This window comes from Condylura cristata, unplaced genomic scaffold (assembly GCF_000260355.1).
Source record: "Condylura cristata isolate star-nosed mole 26May11 unplaced genomic scaffold, ConCri1.0 scaffold00024, whole genome shotgun sequence".
Classification (NCBI taxonomy): Eukaryota; Metazoa; Chordata; class Mammalia; order Eulipotyphla; family Talpidae; genus Condylura; species Condylura cristata.
The window spans coordinates 15534462-15554024 of NW_004567125.1; the positions used below are offsets into that span (position 1 = coordinate 15534462).

The 19563-nt window shown below is 35.5% G+C and overlaps 1 protein-coding gene across 1 annotated transcript in view; it reads right to left on the reverse strand.

The window, feature by feature from the left end:
- Positions 1–864: 864 nt before the first annotated feature.
- F5 (coagulation factor V (proaccelerin, labile factor)) overlaps positions 865–19563 on the reverse strand; it is a 52509-nt gene continuing 33810 nt past the window's right edge. Inside the window, exons 15-26 of the mRNA XM_012728912.1 lie at positions 17042–17216; positions 15351–15587; positions 14295–14505; positions 12621–12800; positions 10679–10795; positions 9740–9811; positions 8747–8850; positions 8185–8340; positions 7376–7520; positions 5250–5401; positions 3011–3193; positions 865–1383 (exon numbers count right to left, since the gene is read on the reverse strand). Of these exons, the coding sequence (XP_012584366.1) occupies positions 1237–1383; positions 3011–3193; positions 5250–5401; positions 7376–7520; positions 8185–8340; positions 8747–8850; positions 9740–9811; positions 10679–10795; positions 12621–12800; positions 14295–14505; positions 15351–15587; positions 17042–17216 (1879 nt within the window). The 3' untranslated portion in view covers positions 865–1236. The remainder of the gene's footprint in view (positions 1384–3010; positions 3194–5249; positions 5402–7375; positions 7521–8184; positions 8341–8746; positions 8851–9739; positions 9812–10678; positions 10796–12620; positions 12801–14294; positions 14506–15350; positions 15588–17041; positions 17217–19563) is intronic.

The window sequence follows — 19563 nt, forward strand, 5'->3', positions numbered from 1 at the left end:
GTGAGGTAGATCTTATTTATATTTCTCTGGTAATTAGTGATGTTGGGCATATTTTCATATTCTTATTGGCGCTTTGTATTTCTTCATTGGAAAAGTGTCTTTTTTAGTTCTTCTGCCCATTTTTTGACTGGGTTGTTTGCTGTGTTTTTGTTGAATTGTGTAAGTTCTTTGTAGAATTTTGATATCAGTCTGTCATAACGTGAGAGATAATATATTTATTGTTGTTTTAAGCACTAAATTTGGGAATGGTTTGTTCATCAGTTACTGTCTATTCCAAGTAATTTAAAGGATGTCAGGAATCCCTCAGTCTTGCAATGTCTTAGGATCACTGGATGCCAAGTTTCTAGGGCAGGAAATGCTGAATGGAGCAGAGGTGGAGGTTGAAGACACAGAAAGAAGGGTACAGAAAATTCAACTGTTGTCAGATTGACTAGGTGACATTTCTAGCTGCATCAGAGCAATGGTTCTAGTGCTCTGTTCACAGGTAGCAGTTTTCCCTTAGGCTTTTAAATAGTATTTCATGTAAGCCAGCTAGTATGAAGCAAAGAGTGGTTTGGTTCCATTCCATGTCTATGACACCCTAACCTTGAACACTAATATATACAGTTCAAGGGAGATCAGACCTGATTCACAAATCCAAGAGAACTTCTGAAACATGCTGACTTATATCTGTTTTAATGGATGGTCAGAAAAATCACTGTCTTTTAGGTGAGACAGGGTATTTTAAGAATTAGTAGTTTCACATTATAAGATTTTTTTTTTCCTTTCCATTGCTGGGAAAAACCAATGAAAAATCTTATTTGTTTTCTTTAAGTCAGTTCTTTCAAAGAAATATAGTAGTGAAAGTTAGCCAGGTGTATAAGTGATTTAAGAAAGTAATCTTTTTTTTTTTATTAATGTGAATAGAATTTAAAGGAATGGTAAGAAGCATGATAATTCCATAAATCTTACTCTAAAGAACATTCTTCATCATTGTGGAAGTTGAGCTATTTTCTTGTTGGTTCTTAACCCTTTCCCATCTATTTTCAGGTTAATGTAGAAATAATAGTCATTGCCTCACCTGATGGTAGCAAGGAGCTACATTATAAAAGTTTCATATATAAAATTTTATTCTCCTATAGAAAATAAATGGAACAGTGGAAAATCATTAATATTTGAAATAGCTATAAAATATACTGCCCACTCTAAATGGCTTGTATATTTAAGTGCCCCTCCTATATTTTTGAATATTCAATTCTAGTAAATATCACAGCCATAGAGTTCAAGACGAAGTGCAATACTTTGATTCCATGTCTTAGGAATGATGCGTATAAACCTGGAAATAATTGGTGGATTGAAAAAGTTCTTCACATGTCCATTGATATTACTGTTTCCTTCAAAAATCTGAAAGCAAAATGAGAGAAAATCTTTAATAATGGTATAATGAGTATATAAATTTTAGATTTTTAAAGTATTTTAAATTCAAACTAAGGAGCTCAGCGAACACACCTGACATTATTATAAAGATATTCCTCAATTAATTATGAAATCACACACACCAGAAAGACACACTTTTAGGGATCTCACCTCACCAGAAATCTAAGTTGAATTAGGGAAAAATGAAGAAATCAGATGTGGTACTATGGAACAGCTCTGTGACTTTGAGCAAATTACAATCTCTGTTTTTCCATTTCATCATTGGTGAAATAGAGATAAGAAAATTTTATCTCACAGAAGTTTCTGTGAAAATTTTGAAAAGTTTAGCATAAGATGAATGCTTAGTAAGTGCCAAATAGGGAGCACTAATAAATGGTGCGTTATCACTAACATTTAAAATAAAATGCAAACATGCACTTTTTAATCCTTCTCAGCATATACCTATATCCTCCATTAGAATGCATTTTATGTCTTTTTTGTGCATCCCCAGCAACCTCACCAAGATTTACATACAGCAGAAGCTAAATCACTAGTTTTTGACAATGATAATGATCCTGATGTGAAAACATCCTCACACAATAAGAAAGAAAAGAACCCAACCAATGCACCCACATGGGACTTAAAAAGAAAGAAAAATCCAAATTCATTAACTGATATAAGTGTTGAGTCCATGGTGGACATTCAACAAAAGGAGAACCTTGTGTTGCCTCACCCTACTAACTTCAAACCAGTGCCAATAACTGGAATATTATGTTAATCGCCTTAGTTTTGCTTCTAATAGCATTTTGAAATCACATAACTAAGAATTTAAGAGTGCAATGAAATACATCATCTTGTAGAAAATTTGTCTTCTCATCAGCAAAGATACAATTGTTTTCAGTTTAGTGAGAATATGATACAGGAAGTTTTATGGTCTTAGATATTTCATCAGTCATGAATAACAGGTATAGCCAATGTACTGCTAATGTTATTTCACAGTGGGACCTGCTGTAGACTGCTTGTGTCCTCCCAAATTCATATATCAAAACCTTCAACCCCCAATAGGATGGTATTAGGAGGTAGATGTATTTGGAGGGTAATTAGGATTATATTAGATCATGAGGGTGGAATCCTCAAGATTAAAATGCTTGTAAAAAGAGGAGAAAATATATGATCTCTTTCTTTCCCTAACTCCTCCTCTCCACATACCAAGGAAGGTCAAATGAGAGCACAGTCAGGAATAGTACCTTCAGTGAGATCCTGTCCATACTGGTACCCTTATCTAGGACTTTAACTTTCAGAATTGTGACAAATAGTTCATGTTTAGTTTCACCCATTCTATGGTAATTCAGTAACTAAAGCTGACCAATACATGCCTTCAGCAGTTTGTTTGTTTGTTTGTTTATTACATCACTAAGTAAGCCTCTGGTCTTTTTTCAGTTTCACAGGGAGTAGGGAGGGGGACCATCACTGTCCCAAAACCAGGTACCTGCAGAGCTAGGATTTAGAGACTTAAAAAGTTGGGAAATGAATGCTGAGAACCATTTACAAATGCAGTGTACTATTTTCACCATGGTATAGTTTTCAAATTGCTTTCTTTTTGTCATGGCCCCACCTTGTCCACCATGGAGGATTTACGCCGGTAAGATTTCCATTCTACTCCCTGGTCACTGTACTGGATGGTGTAGCTTTTCACATACATTTCAGAGGACAGAGACTTGCAACCCTGGGTTACAATTGCAGTTATCTTCTTGATTTTGAGCAGGTCAATTTGTAACCACTGTTTGTTATTATTTGCCTATGAAGATGATAAGAATACATGGATAAGATAGATTTGTTTAGAACAAGACATTCAGAAATGCACAGAGCTCCAGAGAATTTCTTTTCTATTTCATAAGTTAAAATGTGCTATCTCCTTGTTCTTTTTGCTATTACAGCACAAATATAAACATCACGAGAGTATTTCACATATTGTATAATAATTACTTCCTCATTGGTATCCCATACTCTGAGAGCATTTAGTTTTGCTTCTAGTTACTTCTGATGATGTATGGCATACCACTGGTATTCAACAATTTCTTTTTGAACAAGTAAATGAATTCTACTTGAGAAAAACATTAAATTCTTATATTATCTGTCAATATTATTTTCTTATGTGGACTTAAATAATATGATGATACTATGAGAAAGGTTATATGTGAAATGTTGATAGATCATCTTGCTATTTATCTATTTTAGAGAAGTCCTACTTTTTTTCTTCCTTTGTTAATGTTAATAGAACGATTCCAATTTCTTCTCTTTTAATATTTTATGTAAGTGTAATATTTGAGACACCTGATAAGAACATACTTATGACTTAGTGTGGTGCAGTAGTTGTCCTGTTTATGGTCTAATAAAATGTCTAATCATTTGTCTGGTGATAATGATATGTACTCAGAGGAAGCAGGAGAGGAGAATGAATCGAGTTTTGCAATAATCAAAGATGAGTTTTCACCTTGTCATAGTTCATTCAATTCCATATGAGGTAATGAATATTTCCACTCACTAATGGATGTCTGTGTACATACCAATGTATATGCAGGTATACATGCTACCTGTATTTTAAAGCAAATTAATTTAATTAACATTAGTGTATAGATAATATTTTGCAAGTTCCTTACTGTCTAGTGAGATCTGGTAGCATTTTATTTTATTTTAGTGTATTTTAGTGTATTTAGTGTATTTTAGCCTTCAATCAAGGTAGTTCTAATGATAGAGTATGGGATTTTATAGGCATAAACATTTTTTGTGGACATGTATGCATATTAGTAGAGAAAATAGTCTGCATGAATGTCTGCATATGCCTGGCTTACATTTTCAGCTTCTCTAAAAAAACTTAGAAAGACATTTCATCTAACAGGTTCAGTAAGACAGATATCATTAGATCTGACCTAGAATTGCAGGTGAAAATGACAGCATTAAAAATTGAATTTAGAGTCTTTATTATATTATATAGACAATGAGTAAATTACATGCAGAGCAAGCTTTTAAAAAGGCTATAAAATTGGAGGATGGGGTGATAAGATTACTAACAGCTTTACGTCATTGAGAAAGATTGAACATTGAGATAAATTGAACGGCATCCTCTCTTAAACTTTTTATTTGTATTATTTTACTTATATTTCATATAAATATAACATTGTTGCTTTTATTATCTTCTTTGGGTCTCAGTTGCCATTCCCCCTATACCCCTGTATAAACGCAAAATGAGGTATTTGGGTTGCTTCAGATGATAAAAGGAATGCTGACTTGGATATGGGAAGAATGGAATTCCTGAATCTGCCAGCAGGCTAAGCTAAAATATTTCATCTCCTTTGTGCTTAGAATTTAAAGAAAAAGTCTTGCCCAGATGCTTTGTAAAGTCTCTCACTTATTTAGCATCCAATGAATCTATGCTTAGAATGACACACACACATCAGTTCCCAAAACTATCAGTATGAAATCTAAACTTCTATTTCACTCCATTAGTACCACAATTCCACCTTCCTTTCCCAGGGTTTAATGAAGGACAGGATCTACACTTCTAGAGTCCAGAAAAATGGGGGATTAGATATTATAAGGGAGAGAAATAGGAGGGTACTTGAACTTTAGCTGACAGGATGGTTCTGACTTCTGAGGCCATTTCTGATTTTGCCAGCCCGGTGAAGAGTGCTATAAAAATGAATGCACTAACAGTTACCCTTAAACTAAGTCACCTGAATTACTTACTGAGCTAATATCTGGGCAATTCAACTCTCTTGGAGACATTTGCTAAACTTAAATCACTGGTTTAGAACTTTGGATTAGCAGTTTTTCATATTCAAAGGGATATTCACCTTGGCTTGCCAGGCATTCACACGGCCCTGGGCATTAAGACGGGCAAGAGAAGGTTCCCAATAATTTCCCCACCAAGATTTTTTAAATGAGGAAGCTGTAATTTGCTTGTTTTCTATCTTTCCACTTTCCATACCAAGTGGTGTAGAGCATCCTGTCAAAAGAAAAGTAAGATGATTAATTACACCCCACCAATATTCCCCACATGTTTTACAGTGCAGAGCAGACAAGAAGTAGTATTGTATTACTGCCAAGTAATAACAAAAACAACCAGTACAACAATGAACATTTATTGTCTCAAGTGCCAAGTCCTTTTTTCAAGTTTTCCATTTATTATATAATACTCTTAATTATCTCCATTTTACAAATGAGAAAACAAAAGCAGAGCAAGAAAAAGCACTTGCCTAAAGTTGTCACTGCTAGAAAAATCAGAAATTCGATTTAAGCCTTTATAGTCTGACACAAATCTTGTAGTCTCGTCTCAATATCTAAACTTACTTTCGAGGGAGACATGGAACATTACATGTTTGCTTTGAAGTAAACAATGTACCTGTAGTATCTGGGTGTAGTATAATTCTGTTTCTTCTAGCAAAAACTACAGAGAAGACATAGTGGTTGCTTGGTAGTCAAATTTAATTTTTTCCTTTCAATCCTTTATGGGAGTCATGGTATATATCTTTTTGAAATTTTGCCAGGGCATGCATTTGAACAACATAAGCAGCAAGCTTAATTTGTGAATATAAGAAACATAGGCAGTGGGAGTACCCAGCTGTCTGTCCTCCCCCTACCATCATCATCAGTATCTCTGTGATGCTCTACTCTTGCTAGGAAACCATGATGACATTTTTTCTGAAGTAATACCTTACTTTCTCCTTAAAAGTAAGCCTTATGTAGAAGAAAACCTATTGTTAATACTAGTTATATAGATGTCAAGAAAGTGAAGAGAAAAAGAGTAATGCTTCTTGTATAGAAAATATACAAGATTTTAAATAAATTAATATAATTGAAGGTCACATTTGAGGGTAGTTTGACTCTCTGATCTTAACAAACTACCAATGATATCATATACTAGGTGGGAAAAAGCCTACTGATTTATGGAGTTGTTTCAAGGAGTAAAATTCTTGCCTATATAGAATTTGTACTTCATATAGGGAATGTTATCCACTATTGTTTTCGGATAATTGGCAAAATGTCCCTATTCATATTCCTCGTGAATATTAAGAGAGTGCCAAATACCATTACTGGCTTTGATAAGAAACTACTTCCAAATTTCAAATACTTTCTCCATCATAAAAACAAAACAAAACTATTGCTCCCCAACAGGCTGCCTCAGCAACTTTCAGATGTTGTATATTATCTGCCTCTCACCTCAGACCTTGGTTGAAACTGGTGGTTCCTGGAACAGTCAAGCTGTGGGTCAGTGGCTTTGTTCTTTTATCCCAGAATGCTAGAGTGATGTTATTCCCTAATGTGCTTTGATGTGCAAAATTTTGGAAGGTACTGCCTTAAGAATCAGAGAATTGTTGATTCTTCAACAGCCTTGTTATATGTGGTAGAAATTTATGATGGCTATTTATAATTACCTAGATTTATTTATACCACAAATAACACTAACCTTCTCCCCTCCCCCCCAACCTGGAAAAACAACTGTTTACAGAGAAGAGGCTTGGGTACTTACATAGGATATGAAACTATATAGAGCACCATCAAGGTTTCAAAAAGTTGGGATGCAGATTTAGATTTTTAAAATATTCTGTAAACAATAATCCATGACAGTAATGTTGCTTGATATTTTCAAAACATTAAAGTCTTAGTGGCCTGGAGGACTTTGAGTCAGGTCTAGTTTGAATCTCAGGGAGTTCTTACTGAAAATGGGTCAGCTGAGTTCTTTCTGAGGAGTGGCAGGGTAGTGCTCTTATCAGTAGACAAAGAGATGGTATCTACCCTCTGGCAGGTAGAACCAGTCTGATTCTAGATCACACAGAGTTTATCTGAGTGTAATCTCTGACTAAGGTTTTTCTAGAAGTTGCATTGATTCAAGAGAGCAAGTAACTACCTATCCTCCCAGAACTACCAAGTCTTGATTCATTGAGTGTCAGCAAGAAAATAGCACATCTGTTTTCCTTACCGGTAACCTCACAACCTTGCAGCTCCAGTCGAAGGGTTGGCCTGTTATAGGATCTAGTTGGCGAGATCCGAATATATCTAGCCATAAAAGGTGGATCAAACGTATTCTCTTTTACTGTAGAGGCATCGAAATTGCCTTTAAAATACTGGAAGAAAAGAGGAAATTTCAATTATATAACAATTCTCTCACAGGTGATTTTATAATTAAAATTTTATAGCATTTAATGTTGTAATACTAAGTTTTCTCGTGGCCTGAACCAAATCAATTTGAATTTAAAAAATTTGGGGGGTTCTTTCCACATCTTCAGGAAGATTGTTGTAGATTTACTGTGTCCTGTTCATGTTGGTAAGGCCAACTAAAAAGATAAGAATGACAGGTAGAAAGAATAAGGAGATTTGAGAGTGGAATTAACACTATTTCCTTCCAGTGCATGGAAATCAAGAACAAAATAAAAAGTAAAATTTAGTAAAATCGAACTCTGGGTTGCTAATTTTTAACATGAACTCCTTAAGGCTCAAAACCAGATATTTTACTCTCCTGTACCCCATCTGCCAATATGAGAGGCTTGGGTATTTAGTTGGATGATAAAATGATTTTCTCCCCAATTTTATGAAGTTTTGAAGTTTTAGAAATCAGGTTTATCCTTTTAACTTGCCACATACAGAACCATATACAATCTAAAGCCCTAGTAAAGCCATTCATATTTCTTATACATAAGGGATTTTTTTTAAACAGTCATAATCTAAGGTATACTAAGCATAGATATGAAGGTGGGTCTTAAAGTTCAGAAAGGAAAAATGCATACAGACCATCACATTCTGTGTGCTTTTCCCTTTGAAGATCTTCCAATTTGACTGGTCAGAGCTATAAGACACAGAAAACTCAGTGGTATAGTAGGACTTCAGGTAGTGTTTGGCACCTTGGGTCTGAATCCCAGTGAATAAGACTTCCCTTTGCATATCCACCTGTTTTACAACAAACAGAACTGTTTGTGTCAACAAATCATACATTGCCTTAATTCATTATACAACCAGCTTGCTTTAATACTAAAAAGCTAGCATCTAAGGTCTCAGCAAACTATTGATAGTAAAACTATTAGATGCAATCCATTTTTGCACCCTCAGTATGTGGTTACACATAACTGGCTATGTGTAACACTGGGAAGCCTTAACTTTTTTCACTGTAATGTGGTATATTACTAGAAGTAGCTTCATTGGGTTCATTTTGAATATGTAGAATAGAACAGTGCCTACCATGTAGTAATTGCTCTTTTTCTCTAACAAAATAAAAGAGCAAGAAGAAGAAATTATGATGTCATTGTCATTTTTTATGTATAATAAGAGTCAATATCATCAAGTTAATAAGTCATACCTGGATCCAAGGTGTAAAGACAAAATCTTTTGAAGATTTTTCTGCAATCCAAGCATTATATGATCCACCATTATTTAATCTTGCTAATTTGGGCTCCCAATAACCTAAACACAAAGGAAAAATAAATTATTCTGAGTTAAAAACCAAACAAACTATAGGACACAATTTCTAATGGGAGTTTAGTCCCAAGGAAAGTCAATTCCTTGGAAGATCTTTGTTGCAGTAAGGAGACTAGCAGGTGACAGCAACCTCAGCTATTAAATCAACCATGATAATAAAATCGTGGCTTTAGGTCTTTGCTTGGTCAGCTCTTGCTACCACTCACCCCCTTTCTTGCATACAGGCCTTGTTTATCTTTCCTCAGCTATGCTGATATGGTTATGACTGAGTAAGCTGCTTAACTGGAAGACCTGGGAGGGATTTAGGGAGCTTAATGATTCCTTGCAATTCCTTAATTGATTCCTTGCTTTTCTGAAGGATGTTAAGGCAGCATGAGGAAATTTATCACACAGTGGGTGATGAACAAAGTTTCTTGAATAGATAAATGGTTGACATAACAAAGGGCCCTATTAATGGGAATTGTAATACCTGACCCACAAAATCCTGACTGGAATATTACATATAGACTCAAATACAGAACAGGGATAAATGGGGAAAGTTTTGAAAACATGGACTTAAAAATAAACTATTCACTTCTTGCCCAATCCCTGCTGAAAGATTGGACTGTCTATATAGCTCTTGGTCTTCCTTTGGAAACACTTTTTGAGAACATTATACACTAGAGGGGGCGGTAGTGAAAAGAGATAACAGCAACCTTTTAGTTTCTGTCATATTGTTTCTTCATATACCAGATGAGCACCCTAAATGGAACTGCTTTGTGGTAGAGAAAAGCCTCCTTGAGAGTAACAGCCTATAGATTTAATGGCAGGGATGGTTTTTGCAAGTTCCACACTACACAATTATAGGAGGTGCCATTCATAGGTTACTACTTACTCAAATAATCAGAAGCCTTGATCTGTGAATCAGTTATGATACCCGTGCTTAGCCCCATTGGCATTTTACATTCTAAAAAAAAAAAAGCAAAACCAGAATAATGGGTTCTTTGAAAATACATATAACAAAGTAAAAGCTCCATGGCTATAGATTCTATCTTCTGTGAGTTAGTAAATAGATATTTTTACCTATCTTTTGTGGCAATGATTAGATATTTCTCATTATAAAATGGTAAATGCACTAGAAAGACTGGTATCTTAATAGAAATAGTGACACTGTAGTGGGAAACCACTGAAATTCTGAAATGCAGTTAGCTTTTAAACTAATCTCTATCCATTCATATTGTAAAACAAGTCATTTTCCAACATTAAATACTACCCTTCACAAGACTGTTCTCAAAAGTTGACCTTAAAGTTTGCAAGGCTTTTTATTTCCTCTTTATGAAAGAGAATACAAATGACTGAGATATCTAGATGTTGGCACATTGTTCAGCAGGTACTTAATAGATCCTGGCTGGTTGACTATACAAATGGAAATTGGGTTTCTCAAATGCTGAAATGATAAGTCACTATTTAGGTCAGTCATTGTTGAAATACACACATCTCTTCCCTATTCTACTCTAGAAAACTGGAGAATTTCTTCCATGTACTTTCCCATGGATCTTAAACCATGCATGAGAAAGGATATTTTATATTGGATCTATAGTTGGAAGGAATGTCTTCACCTGAACCATTTGGATTATGTTCCTAGAGGACGCAGTTCCGACTGATGCTTATAGTATAGTGGTACCATGGGTCAGGATGAAAGCAATTACTATGACAGATAATGTCTCTTTCATGCCTGAATTCTCTGGGATGAATATTTCCCATCTAAAAGTTGGGAATATTCTAGTAACAGGCACTCTCCTGCTAAAAAGACCATGTGGCTCTTAGATGATACCTTTGTCTATAATAAGAAATGGTGTTTGCATCCCTGCTTTCTGGTTTTCTCCAACCTGTGTGTCTAGAAGCCACCAGCCAGGTTTTGATGCCTTCATTTCAACAGTTTTAAATGAACCTAAAATGGAGAGTAAAGACAACATCAAATACCCAAAGATAAACAAGTTAATATGGTTGACAGCGATCATAAAAATCATAAGAACTTTCTATCACAAAAACTTCAGATTCAAGCTCAAGAGTTATCCATTTATCTCTAGGCAGGATTAGAGGTATAATAAGTAAATAAAGATAAGATAATAAGACACATGTTAATAAAAATATATCTCCTTAGAACTCTAAAACATCTCCAGCACAATTTATTTGTATATTCTGTTACACCTGATCCATACATAATAGAGTTTCCTTACCCTAAGGAACAAAACAATCTTGAATGATCTATCATAGAGCCTCAAAAATAGTGTACTTATTTACTTTCTGTCTTCATTTTTGCCAGTTTTCCCTTTTATATAGAAGAAAATTAAAATTAAACACCTCTCCCATATTTCAAATTTTCTATAAAGTTTATATATTTAGGTAGTGTTATACATAAAACATTTTTTAAAAATCACTGGGAAAAGAGATTTCTGGAACTTCTGATTATACATTTTGGTATTTAATGTTACCGATAACCAGTGAGTTTTTAAATTTGCTATAATTTGTGACTATTTCCCAGAATGTAAAAATTAATGGCTGATAGGTATAGTCCTCAAAGACACTAAAAAAAAAAAGACTTTTCCTGTCCCAATATAGACATTTAGGTTTGCAAAATTAGGGGATTAACCAATCCCAGTTTATCAGTCCTGCTCTCAGACTCAGAAGGATGCTTGATCTGATAACATTTGCAAGAAATAAGAAATAAATTGACTAATCCCATCCATCTTTGTCTTTTAATAGGATGACCTATATAGCCTTATTGGTGAGTCACTGTCTTGTTTAAAACAAAACAAGAATCCTCTGTGTCCTGTTCTTAGTCAAACCAGGCCTATTGGAACTTCTGTGTCCTTATTCAATGCTGACTCACATATCAAACTCCCCACTCAGAGTCCCATCAAGGGACTACCTTTCCAGCTTCCTAAAGTGCCTTTGTGAAGTAGGTGACTAAAATGCAGATTTCTGGGCTCCTGACCAAGATCTACTGGATCAAAGTCTGAGAGTAAAATCTCACCCTTAGTGTCTACAATTTAACCACTTTCTAGGCTTTGATTCTGCCCATTATGGTTTGAGAATCAATGGCTCCCCACTCTGTCTCTGGTGAATCCTCTCACCCCCCCTCACCTCTGGCCTATAACCCAGTTCTTGTATGCATAAATAAATAAATCTTTAAAAAATAAAATCCTGTCTAATGACTATTGACTATAGCTTGTCTAAACCTTATTACTTCACACATGACTAACTACAAATATCTTTGCTATTTTTTAGCTTGCATTGTCATTAAAAATAATAAGTTTTTTTTTCTTCTCTAAAAATCCGTATGAGTCAGTTTAATATTAAGATTCCTCGTAATCATTTGCCCAAGGATATCAGGGTGATAGAGTGTAGAATTCAAGAGTCCCAAGGTACTAGTACTTTCTCATTTTCTTCCCAACAGAAAGTATTAGCTGCTTATGGAATTCAATTTGTAAAGTGCTTATAACCCAGTCTGTGTCACACAGTGGTAGGAAGAAGCTGCATTAGACATAACACCTTTGTAAAACTAAGTTGGACCACACATTTAACCGTGTGGTGCATATATTTTCTTACTTTGTTGCACTCTGTATATAGTTTTGGGATATGGCTTTGCCCAAAATCTATATTTGACCCCTAAGGGAATAAATGCATGAGGAACAGATAATAAGAATGGCTTCTCTTGCCACATTTTTTTTTTTTTTTAAGCAGGGCCCTCTTTTCATTGCTCAGATCTTTACCAGGCAGAAGGGGCCAGACCCCTAACTGGTGCTGTTGAGTGCCATTTTCCAACAAGGTCTGGCCATGAAAGTGAACCACATGAATGTCTCTGGAGCTGCCTATGTTCAGCAGGTGCAATCTCACCCACTCTTGCTCGTACATTTGCAGGCCAGGCAAGTTGTAGATCCTTCCATTAATGGCTGAAAAGACAGAGTGTTTTGATTAGTTAAAAATCTGTGTACATCTTCTTGTAAGGAATAATGAGACAACCCATTCACTACCCACCTTTCTTATTAGACCTCATGCCCAGGTATACTACCCAGGTATAATAAGAATGTCATATGTCATCCTGTCATGGAGAGGATGAAAGAGGTACCATATCCTTGTCACACCAGAATTTAACAAAGTGGGGGTAAGCTACTTTCCAGGTACTTTGTCACTCTTTAACCCGAAACTTGATACTTCCCCTGCTCTGTGCTTTTTCATTTACCTTTATATTGATAGTATGAGTTTTCCTTTATTACCAAAAGAGAATGTTTAATATGGGCAGATAATGACTATTAATCATTAGAGGAAAAGAATAAATAAATAAGAGGACATGCAGCACATTACCCTAAGGCCTCCTAAATTCGGAGATTCACAGGTGTTCACACTGTATCAATGGCATTTTATTATCATGTTGATGACAAAAAACAAAAACAATTTTGGCCAATGTTGAATGGGATGACACTTTGATGACCTAACTTTTTTATGTATCCTTTCATGTAAAGTCTCATTTCCCAAATCTATCATGGATGTTGTAGACTTATTGTAGTCCTCATAAAGTTAGGAGGTCAGAGTTTATCTTTGTTTTATCCACTAGTCCTAGAGATTTGTGTTTATTTCCTTATTTGTATGATAATTCCTCTCTCCTCTTCCCAGTTGACTAAGGTTCTCAGGCTTTGTCCAACCCCTCCTTAAATATATACATATATATTTTAACTGATCAGAAAGCTTGTAATAGTTACCTCTCATCATTAAATCTGAAAATAAGACTTATTGGTCTTTTTTTTAACTTAATCCCTGAATCATCCTTTTAATTTTTAATAAATCCTAAGCTGTATCTTTTTTTAAAACTGTAATTCAGTTGACAATCTACAAACACAATTCCTGAAGAACTATAAAGTCAGTATACTTTTTTCACATTTCTGTCCAAACACTTTCTTGCCATTATTCTCCCATCATCTGGCTACCTACCCAGTTTCCTGTGTTCCTTTGTTCTTATATGCCCATATCATCTGGGTACTTCAAGAGCTAGAACATCCTTATTTTAGGAAGTATATATACAATCACTTTTTATAAATAAATAATTCCTTTAGAGATTAAAAAAAAACAGGTTTATTAACTGATCAAACTGCAGAATAACATTCATTGCTAAGTTATATTGCCTCCTGAGACACAATGAATTTTTCTCATGGCTTGTTTTGGTTTGCTTTGCAGTAGCCTCTGTGTGCTCAGTTTTCAGACTTTCTCTACTCTCCTTCACTTTCAATGTTACCTGCCAGATGACATGAGGTCTGTGTAATTAGATTCATTTGTATCTCCTGTCTTCTCAGAAGCATATCATGTCTAATCTTATAAAGACCAAAAGACAGCAATCACAGTCACCCAGTATGATTTAATTCAGAAATAAGATTAAAGTCAGAGGAAAATACCATGAAACTCATGGGAGTTTTTTACTTCTGAGGACGTGTGTCTCCAAGACCCCTGGGGCTTCTTTTCGTAGTACCAACTCTTCTTTTCATCAAAGACCATAAAAAGTAAGACAAATTCTCTCATGTCTACAGGCATGTAGTTTTCTTTTTGAAGTGTTCCTTTTCGGCAGATCAAAAGGGGACCTATCAAACCCGAATGGATGTCTTTTTCCTGGAAGATAGTAAGAGCAGATTGCATGTATTCACACTCTCTTAGAATTTTCTTTGCTCATCTGATAGTCACTGACTATATAGAAAAGGCATCTTCTCAGGCTGTAGATTCAAAGGTTATAGGTGAATAGTAAACCTGGATATTTGTCATCTAGGTCTATGGCATTTATAGTTCTTTCTTTAACTAATCTTTTATCTCAATATGATAGTAACAATAATTGTGATAGTAATATTGAGTCTATAAAATGTTATCTAATGAGAATTTATGCTATATTAAATATTTTGCCTATTGTACCTTATTCAATTCTGACAAAAGTCCTATATGGTAAAAATAAATTGAATTATTAAACAAATATTGCCAAGGTATTATGTAATATTATCTCATTTCTAATTTTGGAATTGAGGTGGAGAAAGATTCATGTGACTTTCTGGAAGCCATAAATGACAGAACAGGACTATATCTCTGTTCTTTCTACCATGCCTCCAATAAAGAAGACTTGACTTTACAGTCCTTTCATGAAGAAAGACCAGGAAAAAGTTAATAGTTGTTCAAGGAAGTTGCAAATAAAATTCTGTCACAGTAAAGGTTGGCTCTCTAACTGGGAACCAACGATTTAAGTTATTCATACTCTACTGAACAAATTTTTCTGTCTGTTCTCTGAAGATAAGCATGAAGAGTACCCAGTTATCATGGTTGTACACTGTGGAACACACTGTGGAACACAGTCCTTATACTTCCTCATGAATAGCAACAAAGCACTTACAAGAAATAATTCTATTCCTTGTTTGGTGAACTCAGGTTAAATAGTTAAGGGAAAAATGAAAACTTTCAGTGGATGTACCTACCGGGTTCACAGCCGAGTAGTAGGCCCAGACTCGACAGGCAGAGCCCGGATTTTCTGGCCCTGATCGCTCAGTGGCATGCCATACATATGTATAGCTGCTGTTTGGCTGGATGGCATTGTCTTCCTTAAACCACTCAGGAGAATCATCATCATATGTTTTTCCCTCTGATGATTTTTCATAGGAAAGCCCATGGGCATGAAGAGAATATGGTCTGGATGCTAAATTTTTAAAACGAACCTAGAAAAAAATGGAATGAGCTACAAATATACTCAAGCTTAACAAAAATCCAAATCTTATCAGTTCCAGTGTAACAGGGGATAGATACTAAATATATTGAATGATTATAATAGCAAAGCAATCTGTGTAGATTGTTTCATTTAATTTTTACAACCACCCTGGGAGACAGAGCCCACACTGTCCTTCCCACCCATCCCCCTGGGAGTGATCAAGAGTGTTCTTTGTTTAAAGTTTAAGTATTGATACTATCTACAAGTGAGATGATAGTGATAGGTGCTGGAGATTGAAAATGAAAGAGACTTGGTCTTGCTCATGGTAAATTTTCAACCTACTGGATGAGACATGTATTTATGACCCCTAGTTAAGAATATGAACACAAAAGGTGCTACAAACAAGTCTGAATGGGGTTAATGGAAATGCCATGGAAGAGCAACTTGGTTGATTGTTTAGGAGCGGTTGGGGGATTAAAAAAGTTTCTTAGGGAAATAGATTGGCTTTATAGAATGAACAGGAGCTCAGCAGAGGGATAAAAGAGAAAAGTACTTATAGCTCTCAGAAGAACATAAAGATGTCTGTGAAGGGGGAATAAGTGTTTGGGTAATAGTGAGGGTATGAGGGTATGGGTGTGGCAGGTATGGCAGGCATAGGAGCTCTTTGGTCTGGTGAGACATAAGTCTGCAAAAGGATGTTGGTTGAGACCAGATGGAAGAGGACTTTCAATACAACTGCCTTGGGTATCTTCATGCCCCATTACAAATCAGACCATGAGAAAAGGTCCTTCTAGTCTTTCTCTTCTGCAGCTTCTATTGAATGTAAACTCCCCTAATCAAAAAAGAAAGGACTAGTGCTTTCCATATCTTCATTTAGAACATTTAGAGTAATTAGGACCTTATATCCCTAGTCATCTCCTATGGCTATTTTGTGAAAAGTTGTAAAGAATTGGGCATAACCTTTGATTATTATAATAGCTGGCAACAGACCTAGAGGTTGATACAGAATTTTGAAAAAGAACCAGGATCTGGAAGATACTTAAGACTCAATGAATACTGGAGGGTAATTCTTTTTATTCATTCTTGGCATGGAAAACCACTTACTGTCTTAATTTGCTAATTTTCTAGAAACTTCCACATTACTACCATTAATACCAATGCTATTGCCATTACCACCATGACACTCAGTTAATTGCACCTGAAAATATTCTGGTAGTTTTAGATAGGTTAGCTATAGAGTGATTTCCGTTAGATTGTGTAGTTTTCAGAATTAAAAATAAAATATGAGATTCTTTTTCCTTAATATTGCCAAATTAATTGTCAGTCTCCCAAAAGACATGTAATTATTTGTTAATATTGGAAAATGAATAGATCACCTATAGCTCCCTTGCTGGCCTTCACTTAAACTCTAGTGCTTATGGAATTATCTCTGATAACCTTAGCCAGGCTCAAAATATGACTTACTTGGATAACATCATCCACTTCAGCTCTAATAATAGGACCAAGAATGCCAAGATGCTCTTCATATTCCCCTTGAGGATCACGTCTGGTAAAAAAGTTATCAAGGTACTGTCGAAAAACAACTTTCTTATATATGGTATCCTCTGGAATGTCATCAGCGTCTTCATTATACATTTCACTGAAATGATAGCATTTATTTAAAGGAAGAGATTAAAAGATGTATAGAATTCAGGAAATTACCTTTCTGAACATAGCATTTATCATTGATGAATAAATGAGTGAAAATATAAATGACTCGAAACATAAGTTATTAATTGCCCTTCAAGTCCCAGCTCACCTATCATTTCTTCTATTTGGCCCTTTAGTTCAAATACCGCTATATAATTTCTTACATCTCTACAGTGTGTATATATATTTACATTAAGTATGTATATATATTTACATAAATAATTTCTACAGTATTATAGTATTTCTATATAGCATATGTAATAAATTACTTAAAATTCATTTGAGAAATTATTTGTTAATACCTGATTGTCACTTGAATGACTGCTCCATGAGGTCAGGGATTGTATTTTTTTTAAAGATTTATTTATTTATGCATACCGAACTGGGGTACAGACAAGAGATGCAGGGGCAATGAGAGAAGATTCACTAGAGACAGAGTGGGGAGCAGAACAGGCAGATTGATGAAGTACATCTGCCTGAGGGGAGCAGTGGGTAAGACAGGAGAGGTCTGCAATGCCTTGTGGATCACCTCCACAAGGGATGAACTTGCACTCAAGTGGCTAATTTGCAGTGCTGTGTCCTAACCCATTGCACCACCAGGGAGGGCCGATTGTATCTATTTTGTCCATAATTTTATTTCTAGTGTCTAACAAGTTGTCTGACTTATAGGAGGAGCTTAATACATTTTGTTAAATGCATCAATGAATAAACAAGGTCTAGTGGTTTGTTAACACTGCATATTTTAATATACAAAACAGACAAGCCATGTAATGGGGCAGTGCCAGGGCTGGGGGCTTTCATATGACAGTGGTCAGCTGAATTAAAAGGTCACCTCTTTAAAGGCTTCTACATGGAAGCATGTCTTTTTATTTTTTTAATGATTTATTTATTCATACAGAACTGGGGTACAGGCCAGAGATGCGGAGGGTGAGAGGATTCACCAGAGACCGAGTGGGGAGCAGAACAGGCAGATCCAGGAAGTACACTGCTGAGGGGTGCAGCGGGCCAGTCAGGAGAGGTCTGCCGCACCATGTGGATCTCCTCAGGGGCAGACCAGGATGGAACTCATGCGAAAGTGGCTTAAGCTTCTTAGTGCTGTGCTTTAACCCGCTGTGCCACCAGGGCGGCCTGAAAGCATGTTTTATACTCTGAAAGTAATCACTTTTTTCACGTCTGCTAGCTCAATCTGGCCCCAGAACATTTCACATCTTCCCACCAACTCTTAAATTTTCCAAGTCTATGATATAGGACAAAAGCTCATCCATGAATTTCACAGTATTTGTTAAACTAAGCCATCTAGAAAGAATTCTGTTTTGCCTGGCTCCTTGCCCTTCTACTTATTAACCCTGTTCACCCAGAGTTTACACGTTACATACAGTCCCGGACAACACATGGGAATAAGCAGAACAGCTCTGCCATCAAAGTGGGTTATGTACTAAGAATGTGATACAAGACTTTGAAGGAACTGGTCTTATCCCTTTCCACTTGGACAGGTCCTAAATCTTACTCCTTTAGGACCTATGCTCAGTGAAATAAGTCAGAAGGAAAAAGAAAAATATCAAATGGTTTTACTTATAGGGGGAATATAGGAGAACCAAATAAAGGATCAGGAAAAAAATAATAAATAAAATACCAAAATTAACAGTCAACTATATCAGAGATACTATGCTGGGGGAAGGCAGGGAGAAGGATCAAAACAGGGGAGGAAAGAGCACTAGAGATTATGGCAATGGTGCAGGGGTGAATTGGTGGTGGACATTTTATGGAGGTTACACCTGAGAAGAAAAAGCAAATATTGTACAAAATAAAAAATAATGTAAAACATGAATAAATTAATTAAATAAAGACATCCTTAAATAAATTAGTGCTACATTAATAGTGAGGTATATCAAATATAAGTAGGAAGTCATGTGAGAAAGTGTTTTAAACCAACTTTTAATAAGGAAATATCAGGAAATGAATTAAAAAATAATTCTGTAAGAAATACTATGCATTATGTTTGCTTACTCTAATATCACTTTGGTTTTTTAATTTTTTAGTACATAAGCTGTAAACTATATTTTAACAGTTCAGCATGGTCACCAAACTCTGTCCCTAAATACGGTAAACCTAATCTGCCTTCTTGTTCTCCTCTCTACTTTTCATCCTAGAATATAGAGTCCAGCCCAATATGGCTTTTGACACTTAAGCAAAAATGAGCTGAAAGTTATCTTTTAAAATTATACATGAATCCTTTCAAAATTCTCCATTTTGGGCCCTCCCTGGTGGTGCAGTGGGTTGGCACTGGAAAGCTAAAC